The sequence below is a fragment of the Musca vetustissima genome, unplaced genomic scaffold (assembly GCF_032173495.1).
Source record: "Musca vetustissima isolate MV318-11 ecotype Yass unplaced genomic scaffold, APGP_CSIRO_Mvet_v1 utg2745, whole genome shotgun sequence".
In the NCBI taxonomy this organism is placed as follows: Eukaryota; Metazoa; Arthropoda; class Insecta; order Diptera; family Muscidae; genus Musca; species Musca vetustissima.
Window position 1 is genome coordinate 267,840 of NW_026886292.1, and position 22,450 is coordinate 290,289.

At 35.1% G+C, this 22,450-nt stretch overlaps 1 protein-coding gene across 24 annotated transcripts in view; it reads right to left on the reverse strand.

Moving 5' to 3' along the window:
• The window catches only part of LOC133333817 (uncharacterized), a 94,613-nt gene that overhangs the window by 22,956 nt on the left and 49,207 nt on the right, over nucleotides 1–22,450 (reverse strand). For 22 of the 24 annotated variants that reach the window (XM_061542110.1, XM_061542115.1, XM_061542131.1 and 19 more), the window contains exons 1-2: nucleotides 5,965–6,501; nucleotides 5,573–5,695 (exon numbers count right to left, since the gene is read on the reverse strand). In XM_061542110.1, the coding sequence (XP_061398094.1) occupies nucleotides 5,573–5,695; nucleotides 5,965–6,453 (612 nt within the window). In that variant the 5' untranslated portion in view covers nucleotides 6,454–6,501. Of the gene's footprint in view, nucleotides 1–5,572; nucleotides 5,696–5,964; nucleotides 6,502–22,450 lie in introns of those variants that run through there. The other 2 variants (XM_061542120.1, XM_061542121.1) reach the window with 1 other exon arrangement.

Here is a 22,450-nt window from a genome sequence, read left to right on the forward strand (position 1 = left end):
CATTCAAAGTCCCACAATAAAATATGCCTCTCCAACTCTCAGTCACGTAACTAAGGCTACTTCCAACTTTTGTTTTTATCAAGCATAATACCCAAGCAGACATATCCAAAAAAATAAATTAAAAGTACAAAAAACGTTTCCAGCTTTTCGTTTTCAATACTAAGGCCAAGGTCGTAATTTGACCAAACAACAACAACACATGTTCAGAAAAAACAAAGAGTCATTTATCGATAACTCTGTGTGTCGCTAAGCCAATAAGAGATGTATTGATAAAGACCAAAATTAACATACATGCATATATAATGAATTGCTGGGAGCGGGTTCATAATATTTTATTGCATAGTTATGAAGAGAAATATTAAAATTTTATGTAAATTTTAGGCTACCACCGAATTTCCGTATTTGGAAATTTGTGTTGAACTGTCTTATGTATTATGTGTTGAATTTGTAAAAAGCTTACGTAAGGGTTTTAAAATTCTTAAACTTAAATTCAAACATTTTTAGAACATTTCAATTAAAAAAATAACTTCCTAGAATTTAGCCACAAAATTGGTTAGACTACGCCAATGATTAATAATAATGTTTGTTATAAATTTGTATTCAAATTCTAGAAATCTAGTTTCTGGTTTTACGCAATCGAATATTCCAAATTAAAATTATACTTGCGGTTATTTGGTTTCAACGAGAAGACTTTGCAAACAAACAACTTGGTATAAAAATAGATATTGTGCGGAATTAGAAAACCAATAACAAAATACACTGCAAACATCAGCGAAGTGGACCAAATGGGATTTCAAGTACAAAATAGTTACCAAATTATTTCTTTATGACCTTCCAAAATAAAGTTATGTAGGGTCAAATTTGTGGTTATTCAAATTCTTATTATTCCCGTCGGTTTTCATGACCCATAACCATGTTCATAAATGTAATTAACAAGTGCCAATTTAAGCAATAAAATGTCAACAGTTGCTTTGAAACTTCCCAAATAAGTGACCAAGCCATCGCCATATGTTAGAACCATAAACCAAAACAATAGATGGCGAATAATGAATTGCTTTTATTTGAATGAACTACAACTTTCACTAGCTGGTTAATTGCCACACTGACTGACTGACGGACAAACTAACATTGACATCATTATGTGAATTGGGTGGCGCTCATGATTTTATGATGCATAGCTGTAACCATCCATTTTACGGCCATGTCACTACTGTCCTATTGTAATAACATCTGTATGCTGATTTCAAAGAGTATGTGAGGCACACACATACATACTCACATAGCTACGTATATACATTAACGACATCATGTCTATTGATACAAATTGATAACCAACGAACCGTGCGTCAAAGGCGACACAAAGAAACAATGAGTGTGAACATGAATGGAATCTGAATGTGGCACTGTGACATTGAGTCGAGTAGGGTTTTGTTTTGCTAGATTTATTTACATGCTTTGAAATACTCATTATTTTTTGAGAATACATCTTAAAATCTACGATGAATTGTAGAAGATATGAAAGAGAAAAAAAAAATGATTTATACAATATAATTGAAAGGTAGGACCATATATTTGGGGAGGGGTTTTATTTGGTCACGATATACGATAAAGCATTGATCTATATTGGAAAAAATTCTGCCACATTGAATATGCCCCAGGACCAATAAAATACCTAAAAAGGATCATAACTATATTCAAAAGAGTATCAAAAGAGGTCCAATATTGAATTTGTTTATTTTTTCCAAAAACACATTTACGAAAAGCCACATAATCAAATGAGATTGGTCATAAAAATCGATGTTCTTTACTAAGGTGTCTCATTTAGAATCGAGTTATTTTTTTGCAAGCTAGGTATGATTTTCACATATTACATCGGTTTTATTATTGCCGTGATATATTTATTATGTAGAATACCCCTTCGGGTTCTGTTATGGTAGCTACTCCTTTCCATTCAAATTTAAATTTTTACAGATGGGGGTTTTCCGTTAGCACACGTATACACGTTATGGACCAATATTCAAGAAATTTTTCATGTAGGATGCGTTCTGGCCAGTGAAGACCCCTTTTGTTTTTGGTAAAGATCGGTTAATATTTAGAGGATGATATGGACCAAATACTTAATTTAATAGCTTAATCGCTCCAGAGACCACAATTATGGCCCGAACATCGGGCCATAATTGGATCGGGGATCGGGCTAAAGAATCAGCATGTATGTTTTGATAAAGATCGGTCCTTATTTAGCGGGTCGAATGGACACTGACTTATGTGAGAAAAATGACAAAATTTGTATTCTTTGGCGTATATATTAACTCCTGAAGGACATAGACCCGAAAAGTTAACAAGCAATTAGAAGGGCTGTACTGAATATTGGGAATATTCGGAAAATATGTCAGTGTAAGGAAGAGGTGCTGTTGATCTCTAATCGGTCAAGAGGGTGCAAATATCACGAAACAATCGTCGACCTCGTCTGATTATACTGCTCCGTTCACTGGTTTTTAAATTATATTTTTCCATACATAAATACGTTTTTGAAAAGACAGGTCGAAAACTCGGACGCTTTATTTAATGATGCGGAGCATGCACTTCGACGGCAAACACCTTAAAAGATTTGAAATCACACAGTGGTCCTCAAGAATCTAATGATGTGGAGATCAGACAATCGCAGAAGGTTTGAAGAATGTGTAGCAGAAATGCGACAGTGCACTTGTGCAGGTTAAAAAAACCGCCGCAGAAAGTTCACTGGAGAATGGTTCTAATTCGGCTCGAAGGACCAGAGGCCCTGGTTATGCCAACGTTGCCACTAGCGGTAATTACATCGACTTTCGACTAATAGATTAATCGCCTTTTGGTATTGAAAAACTCAAAGTGCTAAATATTACACATTCCAGAACTTTATATTATCTGTTGATAATAATTTATATAAAAAAATCACATTTTTAGTCGATTTTGCATTAGTTTGTAAAAGTCGAAAATCGATTTTAAGCAGGTTTAACAAAATCGAAAGATCTAAAAGTCGACTTTGTAGTCAATGTCAAAAATTGAAAAGTCAAAAAAATCGACATTTTGGTTACAGTCAAAAATTTAAAGCTCGACTATGTATCCCTGTTAGCGACGGTGCGCCTGGGTTCGGAGTACACGTATGACTATGTCTATTGGAAGAAATTGAGCGGATTGATTTTTATTCGGCGGATATATATATATATATATATAAGTGAACATAATCGAGAAAGGCAATATAAAAAGTGGGTTTGGTGTTATCTGGGCCATTATCTATCTGGAAGGATTAAACTATCGCCGAAGGCCTAAAGAATGTGTACCAAAAATCGAGACAATGCACTTGTCCTGGTAAAAAAAAAAGTTCCGTGGTAGAAAGGCCACTGGAGAATGGTATGGATTCGGAAACTTAGGAACAAGAGGATTATCTTCGGATAAATAAATGCATTTTGTTATTTGGTGGAATTGTCCCTTTGGTTGTCAAAAGCACAAAAGAAATTGATTGTTCGACCAGAGAAATTGTTGCTCCAACTTATCAAGGTGACGTCAGATATCGGTCAGTTGCTCTTGAAGTATATATTAAAGAAGCCACAACAGATCATGCCTATCGAAACGTCCAGAAGAGCCAAAACGAATACTACCTTGAAGTTATACGAAGTATGTGCGAAGCTCAGACATTGATGCTTGCGCGCGTTTTTGGTCGACCCGCGTTTTACTACAATGGACAATATCCTACACCCACTTTTCAGACGGCATTACCCAAACACACTTTTTATAAATTTGAGACAACCTGACGATAGCCCTAGTTAACAACAAGACCCACTCAGAAATGAAGCAAATTAAAATCCATTTTTTCCGAAGACTGAAGAATACTACGCTGCTAACAACTCCTAGGAGTTCATTCAGCCAAGTTCTTTGTTCATAAAAGAAAATATTTATAATTTCACCTTCACAAAATCCACAAATCGCATGAAACCACAATGCACATTCATTGCGCGTTCGGAACGAATAAACAAATTTTCTTGTAGAAATGTGCACACATTGTTGAATAAAGAAATATGTTGTTGTTGCTGTTGCTATTATTTGTTTTGGTGTGATCGTAAATATTTTACATATTCATCACTGTCTGAATACAAAATATAAAAAAAATACTGAAATCAAATGAATAGCTATGATTTAATTGTTTATTAAAAATGCATAAAGAATATGAAAATTTACAACAAAAACAACAATTTGAAATGGAGGGTGGCAAATCAGTGAAGATGTTCATTCAAAGGAATGATGTTAATTAAGATTACATTCGTACTTCGTAAACAAAAATTAAGACGTTTTTGATGTCGAAAACAAGGCAGAAACTTCAATTTGTAATGACATCATTAAGGTTTGATGATGAAAAAAATATTGATTTTATTTTTGGAATTTTAAAGCAGAGGTGATGTCAGACTTAAAAAAATGTTTTTTATTACGAATTATGGCCTCTATTTGAATTGTTAATGATGTCATTAATAATATGCTATTGTTTGAAAGAACTGGAGAACAAGTTCGTAACATTTTGGAATTATATTTTTTATAAAATTTTGGTATCCACTAGCATTAAGCATTAAATTTATATATCCTCTCTAAATGCTTGAGTGGTGTTTATTTTAGTCAATAAAACTTGTGACTAATTTGGAACTTTTTTTAATTTTACACAGCTAAAAAAATATTATTTTATACCGATATGAATGATCATACTTTGGGTCTTTATGATTGATGAAATTTAAAGAACAGAATTTTTGGAACATCTGACATACTTTGAAATATTAAAACACTCAGATTGAAAAAAAAACGTTACAAAATTAACGGAATCTTTATGCCAATATTAAAACATGGACCTACACTTCCACACTCCAAGAAACCGGAATTGCAAACTACAGCCCCTTTGGTTATAAAAGCGGTAAAGACTCTAAAAATACAGAAAATGGCGCAGAACCTTTATATAGGGGCTATGTCAAAACATGGACTTATATCGAGCATATCGGACAAAGATATGTTGCACTCTGCAAGGGGTCCATATTACAGCCACTCCTGGAGTACAAATATCCTTTTCAATATTTAAGAAACTTGAATGCAAAATTAACGCTACATCAGGTCGAATAATGTTGCAAAGTCTGAAAATGTCGCCGCACCTTTTTATTTTGGCACTGTGTCAAAACATGGAACCATTCTGAAAATTTTCTGGGAAACAGTTTTTTATTCATCCAAAATATGGCATACCGGATGAATAAAAAGCGACTAAACCTTTAGAAATACCAAAAATAGAAGAAGACCTTCATAATAAGGGGCTATGTAAAAACACGGACCTATAATGAAAGTACTCTGCAAAGATATTTATTCAGCCTACGAGAATCCGAAATGCCAAGCACTGGTTGGAAACCGAATAGAATCTTATTCTGATCAATAATGTTGTGACAAATGACCGATTGGGGAGTGACACATTTCTTTGACTTGTCTAAATATTTATATCACCTATTCTATATAATCGACGTACGTTTTTACTGGTCCAATTTCAATTAGTAAAGAATATCGTTTTACTTACCTCATCAGTGTTTTTGCGTAGGGTATCATTTAAGGAAATCACCCAGGCCATAAGCAATTCATTGACAATAACCAAATCGCTGTAGAGCCAACGGAAAACTTGGCTGGTCCAGGTTACGGAAGTCTAGAGAAGAAAAAAATTATTAAAATAGGAAAATATTAACTTTTCTTTTATAGTTTGTACTGTCAAATATTTTTTGAAATTAATAGTTTATTTCTGTAAAATTCAAATGGAATGAATTCGAACGAATTACTACCTAACTATTGTTTATGTAAAAAATGTGTTATTCAATAAAAATATAAATGACATATTTTTCAAAACTTTGGTTCAAAATTTTACAAAAACAGGCTGTAAAATTAAAAAAAGATATATTTAATAAAAATCACACTCACTGTTTCGGGTCCAACAACATTTGATGGTGGTGGTACATAACGCTTTTTACGATTTTCCGGTCCGGTCGAACTCTGGCGCACCACACGTCTACGTGCACCCGCACCACCCATACCCAGACTACCACCAACACCGCCAATACCACCCGGGCCGGGGGTACGACCACGTCCTCCACCAACACCACCAGCCGATGGTTTACTTAGTAAATCTTTAATTTCACTTTTACTAGCCAAAATATCACGGGGTTCCGATAAACGCTTTTCAGTTTTAATACCGGCGCCACCAGGTGCAACACTGCTCTGTCGACTATTACTGGCACTGGCGGGCTTTTCTTTAACCATATATTTCTGGTATAAAAATTTACACAGCCATACTAAGAACAGAGCCAGAACGGCCCATATAAATATGAACATAGCTAATGAATCCATTGTTATATCACCAAGACCTTCAAATGTACAAATATAATCATCGATTTGATCGGCTAAATCCATAATAAGTTAAACAGCGTGGTGTGGAATTAAGATGATTGATGCATCATATCTGTAACGAGAGAAATGGAATAAATATTTTATTAGAAAAGTTGTTTAGAAAATAATTTACTTATTATTTCATATTAGAAAAAAGTTTAGAGGTGACAAATATTGTACAAAATAAGCGAATATTTGATGAAAATTTTTGATTTCATTACAAAGATATTTGTATACACAACTTTACTTTTTTTTGTTCTCGGACCTTAAAATTTTTTTTTTCCCCAGGAAAGCCCCTGCATGTAGATGTAATAACAGAGCCGTATTCTCCAGATCTGGCGAATAACGTGACACAAAATGAGCTCATGGCATATGGAATGAGGGATATTTTTGCAAAATATACCCTCCTTTGAACTTGGTCTATGCATGGTAATATATTGCGATAGGAGAAATCTGTATCAAATTCCGCACTATATTCCCATGATATTATTTATTTGCTACCTCAATCACCGGAAATCATTCTGCGATAGTCTTGATCTTCGAACTTTATCATGAATTGATCAAACAATGTCCAAGATTATGATAAAATTGTTACCCACCAGCCAAACGCATAAACAATTTTTAAATCATATCCGAATTATCTGATTCTGCAAATCTGGCGCCTAACGCCCTCTAATCTCAAAGGAATGTTGAAAGTTGAAAAGGTAAAACTGAGGATATTGGTCTAGTGTGGTAAAATATTGTGAGGAGTAAAATCTGTGTCAAATTCCGGTACAATTTAAATTTTGGGTGAACCTATAGTGCTGAGATCCTGAAATAGGTTTAGGTTATGTAGGAAGTTTAGGAAATCTGTACTAAATTTGGTACAATTTAAATTGTGGGTGAAGGGATAGAATCTGAATCCTGAAATCGGAAAATAAAATTTTCATTGGTTGTATGATACAGGTAGGTTTGAAAAATTCGCATGATATTCTTTCATTTGTTTGTCTTCGAAATTCATATCTTTTTTATATGAGGTATCACAGGAAGTATTCTCTTATAGTAAAATCTTAAAACGCAGTCAAATATTGATCAAACAATATTACAATGTGAAAAGTTAGGATAAAATCCAATCCCATACCCACCAGACAAACGCATTTCTATTTCTAAACCATCTCCGAGTTATCTGAAACTGATTGTTGGATCAGAAGTACGCACCAGCTGATTAGTACAATTTCGCTAAAAATGCTTGCTTAATGAATGGAACCTCAGCATTCTGTGTCCCGCGCACAAAAAAGGAGACATGAACCCTGTGGGTTTTACATGATTCTCGCCTCAACGGCTTTAACCATGGTGCACCAATGGTTGTCGAAATTGAGCGTCGACCAGCGCCCCATTGGAAAAGCCCAGAGTACTCAACGAGCACTCTGAAGCCCATCCGCCGGTACCAATTCGAAGATCCACCGCAAAGGTTCACTTCCTCCTTGGTGAGGAGTCGAGGACTACCTAAACCTCTTGTCTTTCTATGGGTCAAGCACCCGGTTGATAATGCAACTCCACATCGAGCCGAAGCACTTCCCGCGAAATCTTTGGGCTAACCAACAGCCACCACATTGCACCCTATAGGGCCAATCCCAATCGTCAGGCTGAAACCTCTGTTTCAGGGGCTCCTGACACCCGTGGCTCCGGACAACCTCCGGCCGGTACTAGTTTTTTGTCTTAAGTGACAAGGGAACTAGTAACCTCCGCACAAATCAAGCGTCTAAACCTGAACAGCTTCACAATACAACAGTATTGTTAAACTATTGCTCTGCGACGTCGGAACACCGTATTGGCAAATTCTCCTATGCTAGCACGAGTTGAACTAGTGGATAGCACACGACTAACATCCCATTGGTCATCAACGTTAACGATACCCATGGACTCCAGGTTCCTCACATCCTCATACAGGGGACATGAGCAGAGAACATGAAGCCAGTACTTCACTGGAGCCCCATGACTACACATTTCTGTATCTGTCACGTTTATCCTATGCAAAAATGGATTCAGAGACCCATGACCCGTCAACAAGAAGCCCAGATGGAGGCCGAAACCAAAATCGGGGTTAGTCGCAACCAGGGACTTACGCAGGGAGGCGGCCCGGGCCCCTCTAAATGATTTTTTCACAGTAAATTTATGTATGTAACAGCGAATTTGTTCATTTTGTACTACCGGCCCGCCCCAAAAATGGAATCCTGTGTCCGTTGCTGGTCGCAACAAATGTAACATCCGGGATAAACCGAAATGTTAAACGCCCATTCTCACAAGTATTCCATCTAGATTGCCATCTAGAGATTACAAACTCGTGCAGCTTCGCTTTACGTTCTAGAACACTCAATCGCTCTATACCTTCTACCGCCCAGTCATTGGGCACTATAGGCAGACCTCTTTTTGCCAGAAATGATACGTTTGCACGTAGCACTTCCAGGTCGAGCGGAGGTACACCCAACAATACCTGCATGGCTACGGTTGATACCGTGCGGCATACAGTCATGATGGCTTGTCTGCCTGTATGCCGCACGGTATCATATCTTGCGATATCCACATCCCGTTACTGCAGTATGCCATATGGGAGCACCATAACCTTAAATGGTACAAAGTCAGCATGTAAAATCGGAAAGGGCCTCTCGGAGATTTTCAATACCGAACGAGGGTTCAGCCTAGGGATTCTTAGTCGAGCGTAAAAGTGGACTTTTAGACTTTTCAATTTTTGCCAGATGGAGTCGAGATATAATGATTGGTATACTAAAAGTGGGTCTAGGACCAATAATGCACGGCGTTACAAACTCTGGGGGCCACACAAAACTATAATACCCTGACATGATAGTTGTGCAGGGTATAAATTGTAATGGTCATATTTTGAAAATTCTTCAGATATTAGGTTTTTGTTTATTTCTTAAATAAGGATCCTTAACATCGGTTAAAATTGTATCAATAAAAATATAGGGACTTAGCTTCTGCATTTATACGGAATATGGAGTCAGTCAGTCTCTCTACATGCTGATCATTATAATCCTTCCTAAGACTACACGATAAATGTTATTTATATTCGAAATTTTTTTACGTTACAATTCGAAAAATTATAAAAAAAATATTACATGTGTTAAAACTTACCACCTATTAAATATTTTTGTTTTTGAAAATTTACAACAAAATATGTTAAGGTAATATTTTCGCTGATTTACCAAATGTAAACAGACGAAGAAATCCGCAATTAATGTGTGGTTCTGAAATAAATCACTTCAATGAAAAAAAACATGTTTCTTTTCTAAACAAAAATTTCCAAAATAAACAACTTGATAATATACAGCGATTTTAATTTAAATTTAGCACCTTTTCAAAATATACTTTGCTGTAGAATGGAAGAACGAACGCAATAAAAACCGCAAACAGATAACCAAAAAATAATGTAAATTTACAAAAAATCGATTGAATAAATAATGCAATAAATTTTGAATTTAACTTAAATTATTTTGTTTAGAGCAGAAATTGTTCTCGTTGCGCTTATATTTCGGATGTGAGTATGTGTGTGTGTTTAGGACAATATGTTTACATATTTTGATTGTTGTTTTTTTTTTCATTTGCAAAATAAATCGAAGCAAGAAAAGAAAACAACTACACATCTGGGATCTTGAAAAATGACAAGTAAATGAAAAACAAAAAAGTGTAGAATAACTAAATTGAAATAATACACAATTTATTTGTTAAATATTTTTTTTTTGTTTCATAAAATACACGAACAGATGGTTACGAAGCAAACACCAGCAGAGCGAATGTATTATTTAGAAAATCCCCACTAGCGCAAAAATATATCATCGCCGTGCTAGACATTCGTTCGTTTTTTCTTTCACATTTCTACTTTTCGTATTTTCTTATTCTTTGTGTGTTTTTCTTTTTTTCAACAAAATTTTGTAGGCTATTTTTAGCTGGGATTTTCTTTCGTTTTTTTCCGAATGTTTCAAATATGAAATACAATTTTCAAAGTTATATTTCCGTTGAACTATTCATAATGACCGATATTTGTTTCAGTTTTCAGTTTTTCAGTTTTATTTCTTTTTCACTTTCAGATTTATTTTTAATTTTTATTTTATTTGATGGGTTTGTGACAATTGTGATCTGAAAAAAAAACTCACTTGACTATTTCATCCACTTATTTTCAACAATAATATTTGTCAAATGTATTAAAAAAAATTATATAAATTATGGAAAACTTAAAAAACAGCAAAAAAAATGAAAACTAAATTCTTATATGGAAAACTTTTTAAAACAGAAAACCAAAATCGTTTCGAAACTAAAACCGTAAACCGAAAATATAGGAGAAGAACAAACGAAAAATAATAAAAAACCGAAGCGCGTTTATCGGAAAATGAAAATTTTTCACTTTCAAACCCCAAAAGAAACTGAAATATGTTTTTTCGGGAGGAGACACAGACACCACAAAAATCATTGTGCGGAGAGATTTGTTGCACAAACATAAAAGAGAGAAAGGAGAAAAAGCTTTAGAAGTTCGTGGGCGATGTGAAACGGTAATGGCGGCGTAATTTTTTATTTGTTCCCAGGAGGGGGCATGTAAAGAACACCTGTTAGGTTTTTGAGGAACAGAATGGAAACTTAATACCCTTCACCACACTGTGGTACAGGGTATTATGTCTTTGTGCATATGTTTGTTACAGACAAAATGAAATGAGATAGACACATGGTTCATTTGGGAATATGCATAGAATAAATTTCTGAGTTGATTTATGCAGGTCCGCCAAAAAACAAAGTTCAAGTCCCATTTATAATCCGAAATAAATAATTTGGAACAGCTCAATTATTTGGCCTTAGGACGAACCCAGTCGATATAGTTAATTCTCGAGCCAAAACTTCTATTTTTTTATCTCGATATCCTCCAAAGGAAGAATGATTTCAACAGATGGATAAATCGACTAATTCGTCTTAGAATTCCATTCTATAAACGAAACAAATCACTTACCTATTTTAATATAAAAAGGGGGTTATATGGGGACTACCCCTAGAAGGAGGCGAATATTAATAATTATTGGTAGCGTTATTTGTTACCATATGCGACTACAAAATACCAAATTACAGCGAATTCGTTTGAAAACGCGCTCAAGAACTCCAAAACACCAAATATTGAGGGTACCGTTATATGGGGGCTACCAGAAAAAGTGGACCTATATTTATAATTTTTAGTGGAGATATTTGGTACCCATTAAGAATCCAATGTACCAAATACCAAAGAACCAAGAACCTACAATGACAAATTATGTCCACTTCGGGTCCTATAAACGGGAGAGTGTCTAAGCAATGATCCCCCATTCTCGGATCAAATTTTTTTTGGATTTAATTCGAATGTACACTCAAATTCAAAAATGTCCCAACAAAATTTCAAGTGAAAATCTCAGGAACTCTTGAAGGTATAGCCGATTTATTGTGTCAACATCAAATGACGGCTAAAGGGCTTCTCAAACTTTAAACGCGTTTTTCTCGTTTGTGAATGGCGGGCACGATAACTCAAAAACTAATAACCCAATCGATTTCAAATTTTTACACGTTTCTCTGTGAGTGTATAGCTATCGTATGAACTAGGATAAAGCCAATCGGTGAAGATCTTCCTTATTTTTTAACTTGGTTTGTGGACAAAAATCGGCGATTTTCCAAAAATATTCTTTCAAAGGTCGGCCATTTTGTTAATTTTTAAGCGAAGTCAATAATCCTAGTTCATACGAGAGCCAGACATGTACTCTTTCTAACACCGTTGGAATTTTCGGATTCTGATGTTCCAGAGTTATCATGCCCGCCATCAAAAATAAGGACTTTTCTTTAATTGCAAAAAACAACAACAAAACAATAACAACAATTTTTTGTAAATTATTTTTCTTCTCTTTTAAATCTTCAAATGTATGTATATGTGCAAAGTAACAAACCTTAACAAGCATTGGTATTGATTTACCAGCCCATTGAAAATCTCTAAAAATTAAAATCAAGAGGGGGGGGGGGGTTCCCTTAAATCTAAACAGTTTTGCAAATATGTTCTCATAGTGCCATAAATGCCAAATTACAGGCAATGGATCTATATCGAAATAGTGTTTACATCCTCCAAGAGTCCAAGAGGGTTATGTTAAAACATAGATCAAAAACCTGGAATGACAAATTACAGCATTATCGGTTGGATACAGCATTATCGATTGGGGCTATATTCTTCAAAAAATCGTTATGTTGCACTTTTTCGTGCTCTCAACCCAATATTCGACTCACATTTGTACTTCCGAATCGGTCCGAAGAGGTCCGTAGACATCTTCCAAACAAATGATTGTGTGCCATTCACAATTCACCGTCCTATGGTGTTCAAGCGGAAAAGCCAACGCATTACCATTTTCGCCTAATAAACAGATCTCCACTTGCTTCGAAGAGCTTCTTCCAGAAACAACTTTTGTTGGATTTGACTCGATTTCGAAACCCCAATCTTCAAATTTCCTCGACCCATCTGATTTTCCAATGAAAATATCAGATGGGACCAGGAAACACTACGCCCGAAATATATATATATAGTAGCCCTCCTAGAAAACCAATATTGTTCTAAATCGGAAAAATATTTATGGTATGAGGACGTGCCCGTAACAACTTGTCTATTTGATAATGCATTAATAATTTTTCAGCTGACAATTTTCATCTGCACAAATTAAATTATTAAATATTAAAATGTGGGAGCAAACACTCCGCTCCCATTTCCTTTCTAACGGCGTCAAACGATCAAAATTTGGCCACCAACACTAGATGTGGACGTGAGAAACATAACCAGTGCGCCGCCTCCAAGAGATTAATCAAAACAACAACATATTATGACGTCAGGTAGGTAGCAGCAAATGTTTATTTTGTAAAACGAGAGACTACCACAAATATGTATGTATGTTTAGGTTGGCTCATGCTGAATGATTTTGTGATGATATTACGCATACGTAGGCGATCTACATAAATATATGTATGTACACTCGTACATTTGGGAAGAAATATTGCAAAATATTTCTCAACGCATTAAATAAATTTATGTGTAGAAATGCAATTTGTAGTAAAAAATTAGGACAATTTCTTTAAGTAAAAGAAAATAAAATTTAATATTTTGTTTATTATTTATGTGTATTTTAATTTCAATATGTTTTGCTGTATACATATATGCCCAAATCTCAGCCAAGTTATTATATTTTATTTATTTTTATTTTTGTTTTGTTTGTTTTCCTTTTTGCCATCAATGCGTTACGACATGTGGCAAGAATGAAGAGTTTCTGTTGTTGTTGTGGTTGTTGGTTGACTGGCGGCAGTTTGTTTGGGTTGCATCACACGAAAGAAAAAAACACAACCATTCATATATTTTAGCCATAGAGCAGCATCCGCAGCATCATCTACAGTCGTATCAATCAGCAGGAACACCTCATCAATGACGTCATTTGACCAACTTTGTTGTCAAGTTTCTGTACCATTTCCTATTGATTTTCTTTGTTTTTATTTCTCTTTTGTCTTCAATTGCAATTATTTGATTTATAATTGATTTGTATTTTTTTTAGTATACGAAAATAATGAGAAAAACAAGTGAAGAAGAAATCTGCTGATTTTTTATACCCTAACATATTGTAGAAATGTGTGTATGTATACAAGTTTGTAAAATGCACTGTCTTGTTCTCAGTTGACTCTTTATAATCAAATGCCAAATTCCTACAAATGTAACTACATGGCCTTTTGCTTTTTTTTTGACTGATAGACCACACTTTGGTCAATGCGAACGTTTTACAGTTTGATAAACTGGCGGCACAGACATTAACACGTTTTGATCGATGAATAAACTGTTGCAGATGTTGACAAGTTTTCAAATAAAAATAAAAAGTAAAGGAGACAATAGTACATAATATCGAAGACGTAATTTTAAATTCAACTAAATTTATAAAACAAGTAAAAAGGTGTCAGTAGGTGTAGGTGACAGTGTATACACAGAGTATACATATCGCTCATTTGTTGCAACACCGGCATAAATAAAAAAATCGTGATTTTTGAGTTATTGATGCAGAATTGTTCGATATATCAGACTTCTTATTATGTAAAAATTTCGTATGAAAATCTCTTACAAATTTTGATTAAGAAACTGAAGAATTTCATATGTCTGTTCGCTCGCCCATCTGTCTGTACATTATAATTTGTAATCAAAGTACTCAACGCAGTTATGGATCATAAAGCTTCGCTTCGGGCCAAAGATTGGTAATCATCAACTAAGGATAAAACGGATCAAAAAACTTAATTTTCGCTCTAGGGGTGACCCGAACATCAATGTTAAGCAAGGAAAGATATCTGGGTGACATAGGGAATTATAGATACCAAGCAACGGCTTCCCTCCCCGCGGTATCACCTGGGGTAGCTACTTTCCCGTTGATGTAGTGAGCTGATATGTGCCGCGAGTTCCCCCATAAGAACTACACATTCGGAAAGCAACGAAAATGAAATCCAAACCTAAAGTGCTGACGACCCCCGTCGTATAAAGGACCACGATCTGCAAATCAGCACTTGGAATGTGCATAGGTAGAAGTGAACAAACGAAGTTTTCGGTTTGGCGGATGTATTCAAGAAGTACAAAGCCGATATTATTGCCCTACAGAAAATGCGATGGAAAGAGACAAGCAAATCAGATCATTACGCACTTTATTATAGCTGGATGAATTTGGCTGTATTTTTGGTTAACAGGATAATAAGAGACCTCTCACCAGAGTAAATTAGTGAATTGCTATAATTCGTATAAAAGTGAAGTTCTTCTACGTCAGTCTTATTTGCGCCCATGCTCCGAATGACAAAGATGAGCAGACCGAAGATATATTTTACGAGGGCCTAGAAACCGCATATGTCCTATGCCCTGGCTACGACGTTTAAATTTTGCTTGGAGATTTTAATGCAAAAATCGGAAGGAAAATGACTTTTCCTATGGCCCCATCATCGGAAAATGCAGCCTCCATGAAGAAACATCCGGAATGAGGTTAATTGACTTCTGCATGCCCAATGATTGGAACCTTAGCATCCTGTGTCCCGTGCACAAAAAAGGAGACGATATATGCAAACTATAGAGGGATTAGTCTCCTTCCAATCGATTATAAAAATGCTATCCAGCGTACTGTGTAAACGACTGTAGTCAATGGTCAATGAGAATATTGGGCCATACAAATACAACTTCAGCCCTGGTAAATCCACCATAGACCTGACTTTCCAAATCCTCGAAAAGTCCTACGTAACACATCGACACATTCCAACTATTCGTCGACTATAAAACCGTTTAGAGTCTTTAAGGTGTTTAAAGACATGTATGTCTGCGTTCGGCATTCCCGCAAAATGAATACGGCTAAGCAGGATAGCTTTAACTGGCACAACATAAGCCGTTATAGTTGGAAAGGATTTCTCGGAGCCCTTCAATACCGACGACCTTTTTAACATCCTGCTAGAAAAGGTCATACGAGATGCAAATGTGAACAGAAATTACACTCTGTACCTGCAGTAAGTGGCGAGAAGACCAAGCTGATGGTATCAATGCGCAAGAAGTCCAGTAGACTCGGATCAACTATGGAACTTGAAAACTACAACTTTGAGGTAGTCAACGATTTTATAGACTGTGGTACCGCCATAAACAAAACTAATAGCATCAGCTTTGAAATTCGGAGGAGAATAGTGTTGACCAACAGATGCCACTATGATCCTGGAAAACAATTTAAGAACAGGGCCATCTCTCACAAACTCACACTCTACAAGACGCTGAGACTACCCGTTCCGGTATATGGATCTGAAGCAAGGGTACTAGCGCAAGGAGATGAGGCAGCTTCTGGAGTGTTTGAGAGAAAATGTCTACGAATCATCTATGAGCCGATCTGCGTGGACGGTGAATAATCATGGTCATCGACATAGTCAGACGTATGGAACTGCAGTGACTACGGTGGCTAGGCCATGTTGCGAGAATGGGTGAGGATGCCCCAGCTCAAAAGGCACATAAAAGTTAGCCAACTGATGCTTCACACAGAAGAGAAAGGTCATTGAAAGATCAAGTGGAAGACAAAATTTCAAATCATTTGAAAATCAGCACACAAACCCGACGCCCCTGGAAATCTTTTTAATGTTCTTTTTCGAGCCAGCTAATTAAATATATCTGGTCAATTAAGATGCACGGCTAATTTTGATGGGTCAATATTTTGCGAGTCAAAGGGACCAAGACTTTTGTATGTTCAATTGGGGAAAGATATTACCCGAAATGTACATGCCATGTATGGTTGTTATGAATTACATTACTGGCAATACCGTTTACTGGTTATTTCTACACAGCAACAAAAAATCCTTGTCAACGATTTTCGTCACTATAAGATACGTTTAGGAGCTAAAAATGTGTTTTGATAACTAGTTAGATAGACACCATGTTTTTGAGGTGTCTCAATATGAGTGGAAAAAGTGTTTCGATATTTGGTTTCGATTTACGAAAATGTAAAGAAATCATAGTTTGAAAAAATAATACCATTTTTATCATAAATATTTGAATTTTCAATATTGACCCCCAATACAGGAACAAGTCGATCACTTTTACCTAGTGTAAATATTAATCTTGCGCTTTGTGATTTAGAACTAATGGCTTCTACGAACGTTTTTATACCCTTCACCCCACTGTGGTACAGGGTATTATGTCTTTGTGCATATGTTTGTAACAAAAGCAATCGAGATAGACCCATGGTTCCTTTTGAGAATATGCATAGAATCACTTTCTGAGTCGATTTATGCATGTCCGTCCGTCTGTCCATGTTAAATTGTAAACAAAGTACAGGTCGCATTTATGATCCGATTTGGATGAAATTTGGCACAGCTCACTTATTTGGCCCAAGGACGAACCCTATTGAAATTGGGAAAAATCGGTTCAGATTTAGATTAAGCTCCCATATATATTTTCGTCCGATTTAAGGTAAATGGTGTACCAAAGTCCCTATATATCTTTCGACTTGCAGGAAATTTGGTATAGCTTACTGAATTAGGTCTAGAATGATGTATGCTAAGTTTCGTGAAAATCGGTTCTGATTTAGATATAGCTCCCATATATAGTTGCGGCCGATTTTAGGTAAATGGTGCACCAAAGTCCCTGAAAATGATTTGATTTGCACGAGTTTTGGCATAGCGTATTGAATTAGGTTTAGAATGACTTGTGCCAAGTTTCGTGAAAATAGTTTCAGATGTAGATATAGCTCCCATATATAGTATCGCCCGATACTATATCGCCCGATACTATATATACCTAATAAATGGTATTAGGTAAATTTGGTATAGCTTACTGAATTAGGTCTAGAATGATGTGTGCTAAGTTTCGTGAAAATCGGTTCAGATTTAGTTATAGTTTCCATATATAGTTTCTCCCAATTTTAGGTAAATGGTGCACCAAAGTCCCTGCAAATCTTTTGATTGGCAAGATTTTTGGCATAGCGTACTAAATTAAGTCAAGAATGATGTGATTGACACAACGTACTAAAGTTAATATAAATTAATCTCTGGCAGGTTTGCTTGAAATCGGTTCCGATATAGATATAACATAGTTTCCATATATAATTTCGACTTATTTATGTTGATTGTACACCAAATTATCAATGGGTGTCTGATTGAGATTAAATTTTAAACAGTACAGCGACATCTTTTCGGATATATATGTAGAATATACCCAAAGTGGTGAAGGGTATCATATAGTTGGCCCAGCCCGACTTTACTACTTTCCTTACTGTTTTTTTTTTTTTTCAAATTATCGCATTTTTTATTTCAGAAAATCGAATGTGATTTCTTCAATCTTCAAAGCATTTAAAATTGCACTTTTGTTCAGATAAATGTGAAAATTTTGTGGAGTACGCACACAGTAACGATGTTTGGACGATGTGATGACCCTAACACCTTTCTGTCGTTTCTGGTCTATTAATTTTTAAATAAAAATTGCCTGACACCTTTAAATGCAAATGCAACACGCCCTAAGTAATTTTATATTGGCATATCACACAACTGCGACATTTCATAATAGCTATTGTTATGATGAAAACAGATATGCAGAAATAACGAAAAAAAAACTTAATGTAATTGAATACTTATTGTTTTGCATCTATTCGATAACAATGATGTGATGATTGGAAATGCGTAGCGTAGCAAAAACAAAAACAAAAAATGCAAATACCCAATTCAATTGATGGATGGCCAAATCAATATAACAACCTCACAGCGACAAGGCGACGTTGCTGGTGGTCGTGCAAAATAAAATGAAATATTTTATTTGAACAACTAATTACACAATAGCTATGTAATTTATGTGCAAAACAAGAAGAAGAAGAGAGAAAACAACAAAATAAATAAACAACTGAATGGATGGGTGGTAAGCGGAATTGGTCAGAATGTTTTGGGTAAATTATTGCATTTATTGGCTTTAACTTTTGTTAACTAGATTACTTCTGCGTAGTAATGTTTTACTTCGTGGTTAATACAAAATATGGATATCCTTCAATATAACATTTAATAATAAAGTATTTTTATTATTTAAACTAGCGGACCCGGCAAACGTTGTTTTGCATAGCAATATTGTTGATGTATAATTCACATAACGATAGCCCAATATTACGTTAGCTTTTTCTACCCTCCACGATTTGATAGTGCTCTGAAATTTGCACATACATTGCTACTACTCCTAGGATATTTGATATTGAAAGTTCAATATTAGTTCACTATTTATTTGACATTTTTTTCAACAGAATTGGTTGTAATTAAGCAGAGAGTGTCCGTATCAAATATTTTTAATATTGACACATGTTTCGGGGTACCGCTCATATAACGGTAGCAATAAACATTCCGTATTTTGAAGATCTTTAGCACGGTCTTAAACAGAAAATCTCTCTACTTAAAATAATAAATATTGACCAAAGTAATCCCTTAATATTCGGCGTTTGGCTGTAATTTTATATTTTGAGTAGAAATTGTTCCTAAAAAAATTGCCCAAGCTTCCGAAAACCTTCATATAATGGTATTCCACATTTTTGGGGATTCCTGTGGATAAAAACATCGTCCCAGAAACAATGCACTATAGCTTTACGTTTTAAAAAGACGCCATAATTATTTCCCGTTCAATTTTCGGTTCTCCAACCTGAGTGTTATCGGTAGTTGACATCTTCAATACGAATAGGTAACATCGGACGGAGGTTTTGGCATAACCTTCAAATTAGAATTATGTTATTTCTTCTAATATTGCTGGTTTTTTAGCTGTTCTCTTTACAGATGAGCTTAATGATAGATTTTGCAAAGAAAATATCTCGTATATTAGTTTTCTATGTGATACACATTTTTGGTATCGGATATATGCGCGGTGTTCTGTTTATAAGTCCAAAGATATTGAAAAAAGGTTAGGCATATAACCTCCTGATTTTTTATTTTCCGTGACATATCAACATTTCAGGTACTTTAAGGAACATCATGTTCCTATTATTATTATTATTATTTTCCAACAAATTTATCTAGGGCAAGGATCTTAGGATCCGAATACCCTGAATGGAACTCGAATTCAGAATGTCTTCTGATTTTCCATCCTTGCATTACTCCCAAAATGTACGTGCATTTTATGGAAAACGTGTACGTACAATGATCGCGTGTACATTCAATGATATACTTGAATGTGTGGAAATGCAAATATGCTTCATAATTTTTTTGCAAATATTTCGCGATTTTCAAATTTTTTGAACCTTTTAAACCTTCCCTGAAGCTCCACCAACATTTCAAGACTATGATAAGAAAAATCCGTTCAGCCGTTTTAGAGTTTTAGCGAGACTAACGAACAGCAATTCATTTTTATATATGTATATATGTATATGTATGTATATAGATATAGATAGATAATATCAAATGGTCGTACGTAAAAACATAGGGAGTACCTGTATGGAAACAAGTGACAAACTTTTCAATGGAAATGTCAGTTGGTGCCACGTTACAATAGAAGTGTATATTCTAGTCCTCGCATAAGTGTGAGAATCTAAAACTAGCATTATCTTGTAATTTCGTTACTTAAAATAAAAGCGTTGGAATAAAAAAAAAATAGAAAAATTAAAACATTTCAACTTTTTTACTAGAAATAATTGTAATACATTTATTTTTTAGTAGTGTTAAACTTTTGTAAACTAAATCAACAAAAAACGCAATACCATACAGCACAAATCCAAAGGTCGAACATTACAACTGCCAACATTGAAATGTTGCAGATGGACAATGCAAATGAATGAATATTCCATTGAATATTGAGTTGTTTTTTTTTTTTTTTCAATACTGTTGCCACTTTTTGTGTTTGCTTTAGTAAAGTCTAAAGCAACTTGAAATGTATTTTCGCTTTGATTTTGTTTCTTCGTTTAAATAAATGCATGTGCCACGAAACGTTTGTACGTTTTTTTATTTTGCAAATGCGTTATACAAAATGCGGTGGCATGCAAGCTGTCCAAAGCATGCCAACCAAAATAACAGCAACAAAAAACATATTGGCATACATTCTATTACATCAAATGTCAATGTCCGTTTAAATATGAAATTTGCTTTTAAATTTGTTACAAAGGCTTCGAGTGCAGCAAAAAAAAACTAACATCAACAATTTTCAAATTTAATAGTTGGGCGTTTGAATATGAACATATTTATAGCTTAAGAAGGAGGTTATTTATGTGTTATTTTATAGTTTGACTAATCGAACTGTAGCAAAGAATTTGGTACCCTCATAAAATTGTATTCAACATAATAAAGCAGCTCTTTCCTTTCCTATCGAACCCGACAACCATAAAAACACTTTGCGGAGAAAGTTCCTTTTTCGCACGTTTTTTCTGATTTCATAGGAAGTTGGAGAATATGCCAATGCTTGTCCTGCAGGACAAGTTTGGCCAATGTTTTCTTCGACCTCAATATCGTTGTTCATCATGAATTCTTGATACATGTCCGAACACTCAATAAGGATACTATCGTATCCGCCGTTTGTGCTAAACAATTCGTTGGAAACACACATAATTGTGGAAAATCCAATCATACTCCATCTCAATATAAATACTTGTGCGTAAGTTTTTGGGCAACAACAAAACCGATCCCCTGTCTGATGCATCGTATTCGGACGAGGCTGTTGGCCATACCCAAAATCACGTTTCAGTTATGTTTCGAGCATAAAAAACGATTGCATAAGGGAACCCCCCATTCCCGATTTAAAATTTAGGCACTTTCAAACGGTTGTCAAATTAACGTGCATTATGCTGAGGACTTGTAACTTTACATAATGTTCAACGGAATTGCTGAGAGGGTTATCGTTGGATATAACCTCAATAACAGAGCGTGGACGAAGTGCAGGTCTACATGTACGGAAACCATGAAGAAACCCCTTTTTGTTTTATATATAATATTTGCACAGTTTTGGTGTAGCCCTTATAAAACGGTAACACCCATTCTCCCCCCTCCCGCAATGTTCGGGATTTTGCTCATATAAAGCTCATATAAATTGGAATCCAACTCATTGGAGAAATATGATGTTCTGGGATAATATAAACCTTAAAGGGACCCCCCCATTCTCGGGGTCAAAATTTGTTTTGATTTAATTCGATTCTACACTAATTCAAGAATGTCTCTACAAAATTTCAAGTGAAAATCTCAAGAACTCTTGAAAATATAGCCGATTTATTGTGTCAGCATCAAGTGACGGCTAAAGGGCTTCTCAAACTTTAAACGCGTTTTTCTCTTTTGCGAATGGCGGACACGATAACTTCAAAGCTAATAATCCAATCGATTCCAAATTTTTACACGTTTCTCTGTGAGTGTATAGCTATCGTATGAACTAGGATAAAACCAATCGGTGAAGATCTTCCTTATTTTTTAACTTGGTTTTTGGTCAAAAATCGGCGATTTTCCAAAAATATTTTTTCAAAGGTCCGTCATTTTGTTAATTTTAGAGCGAAGTCAACAATCCTAG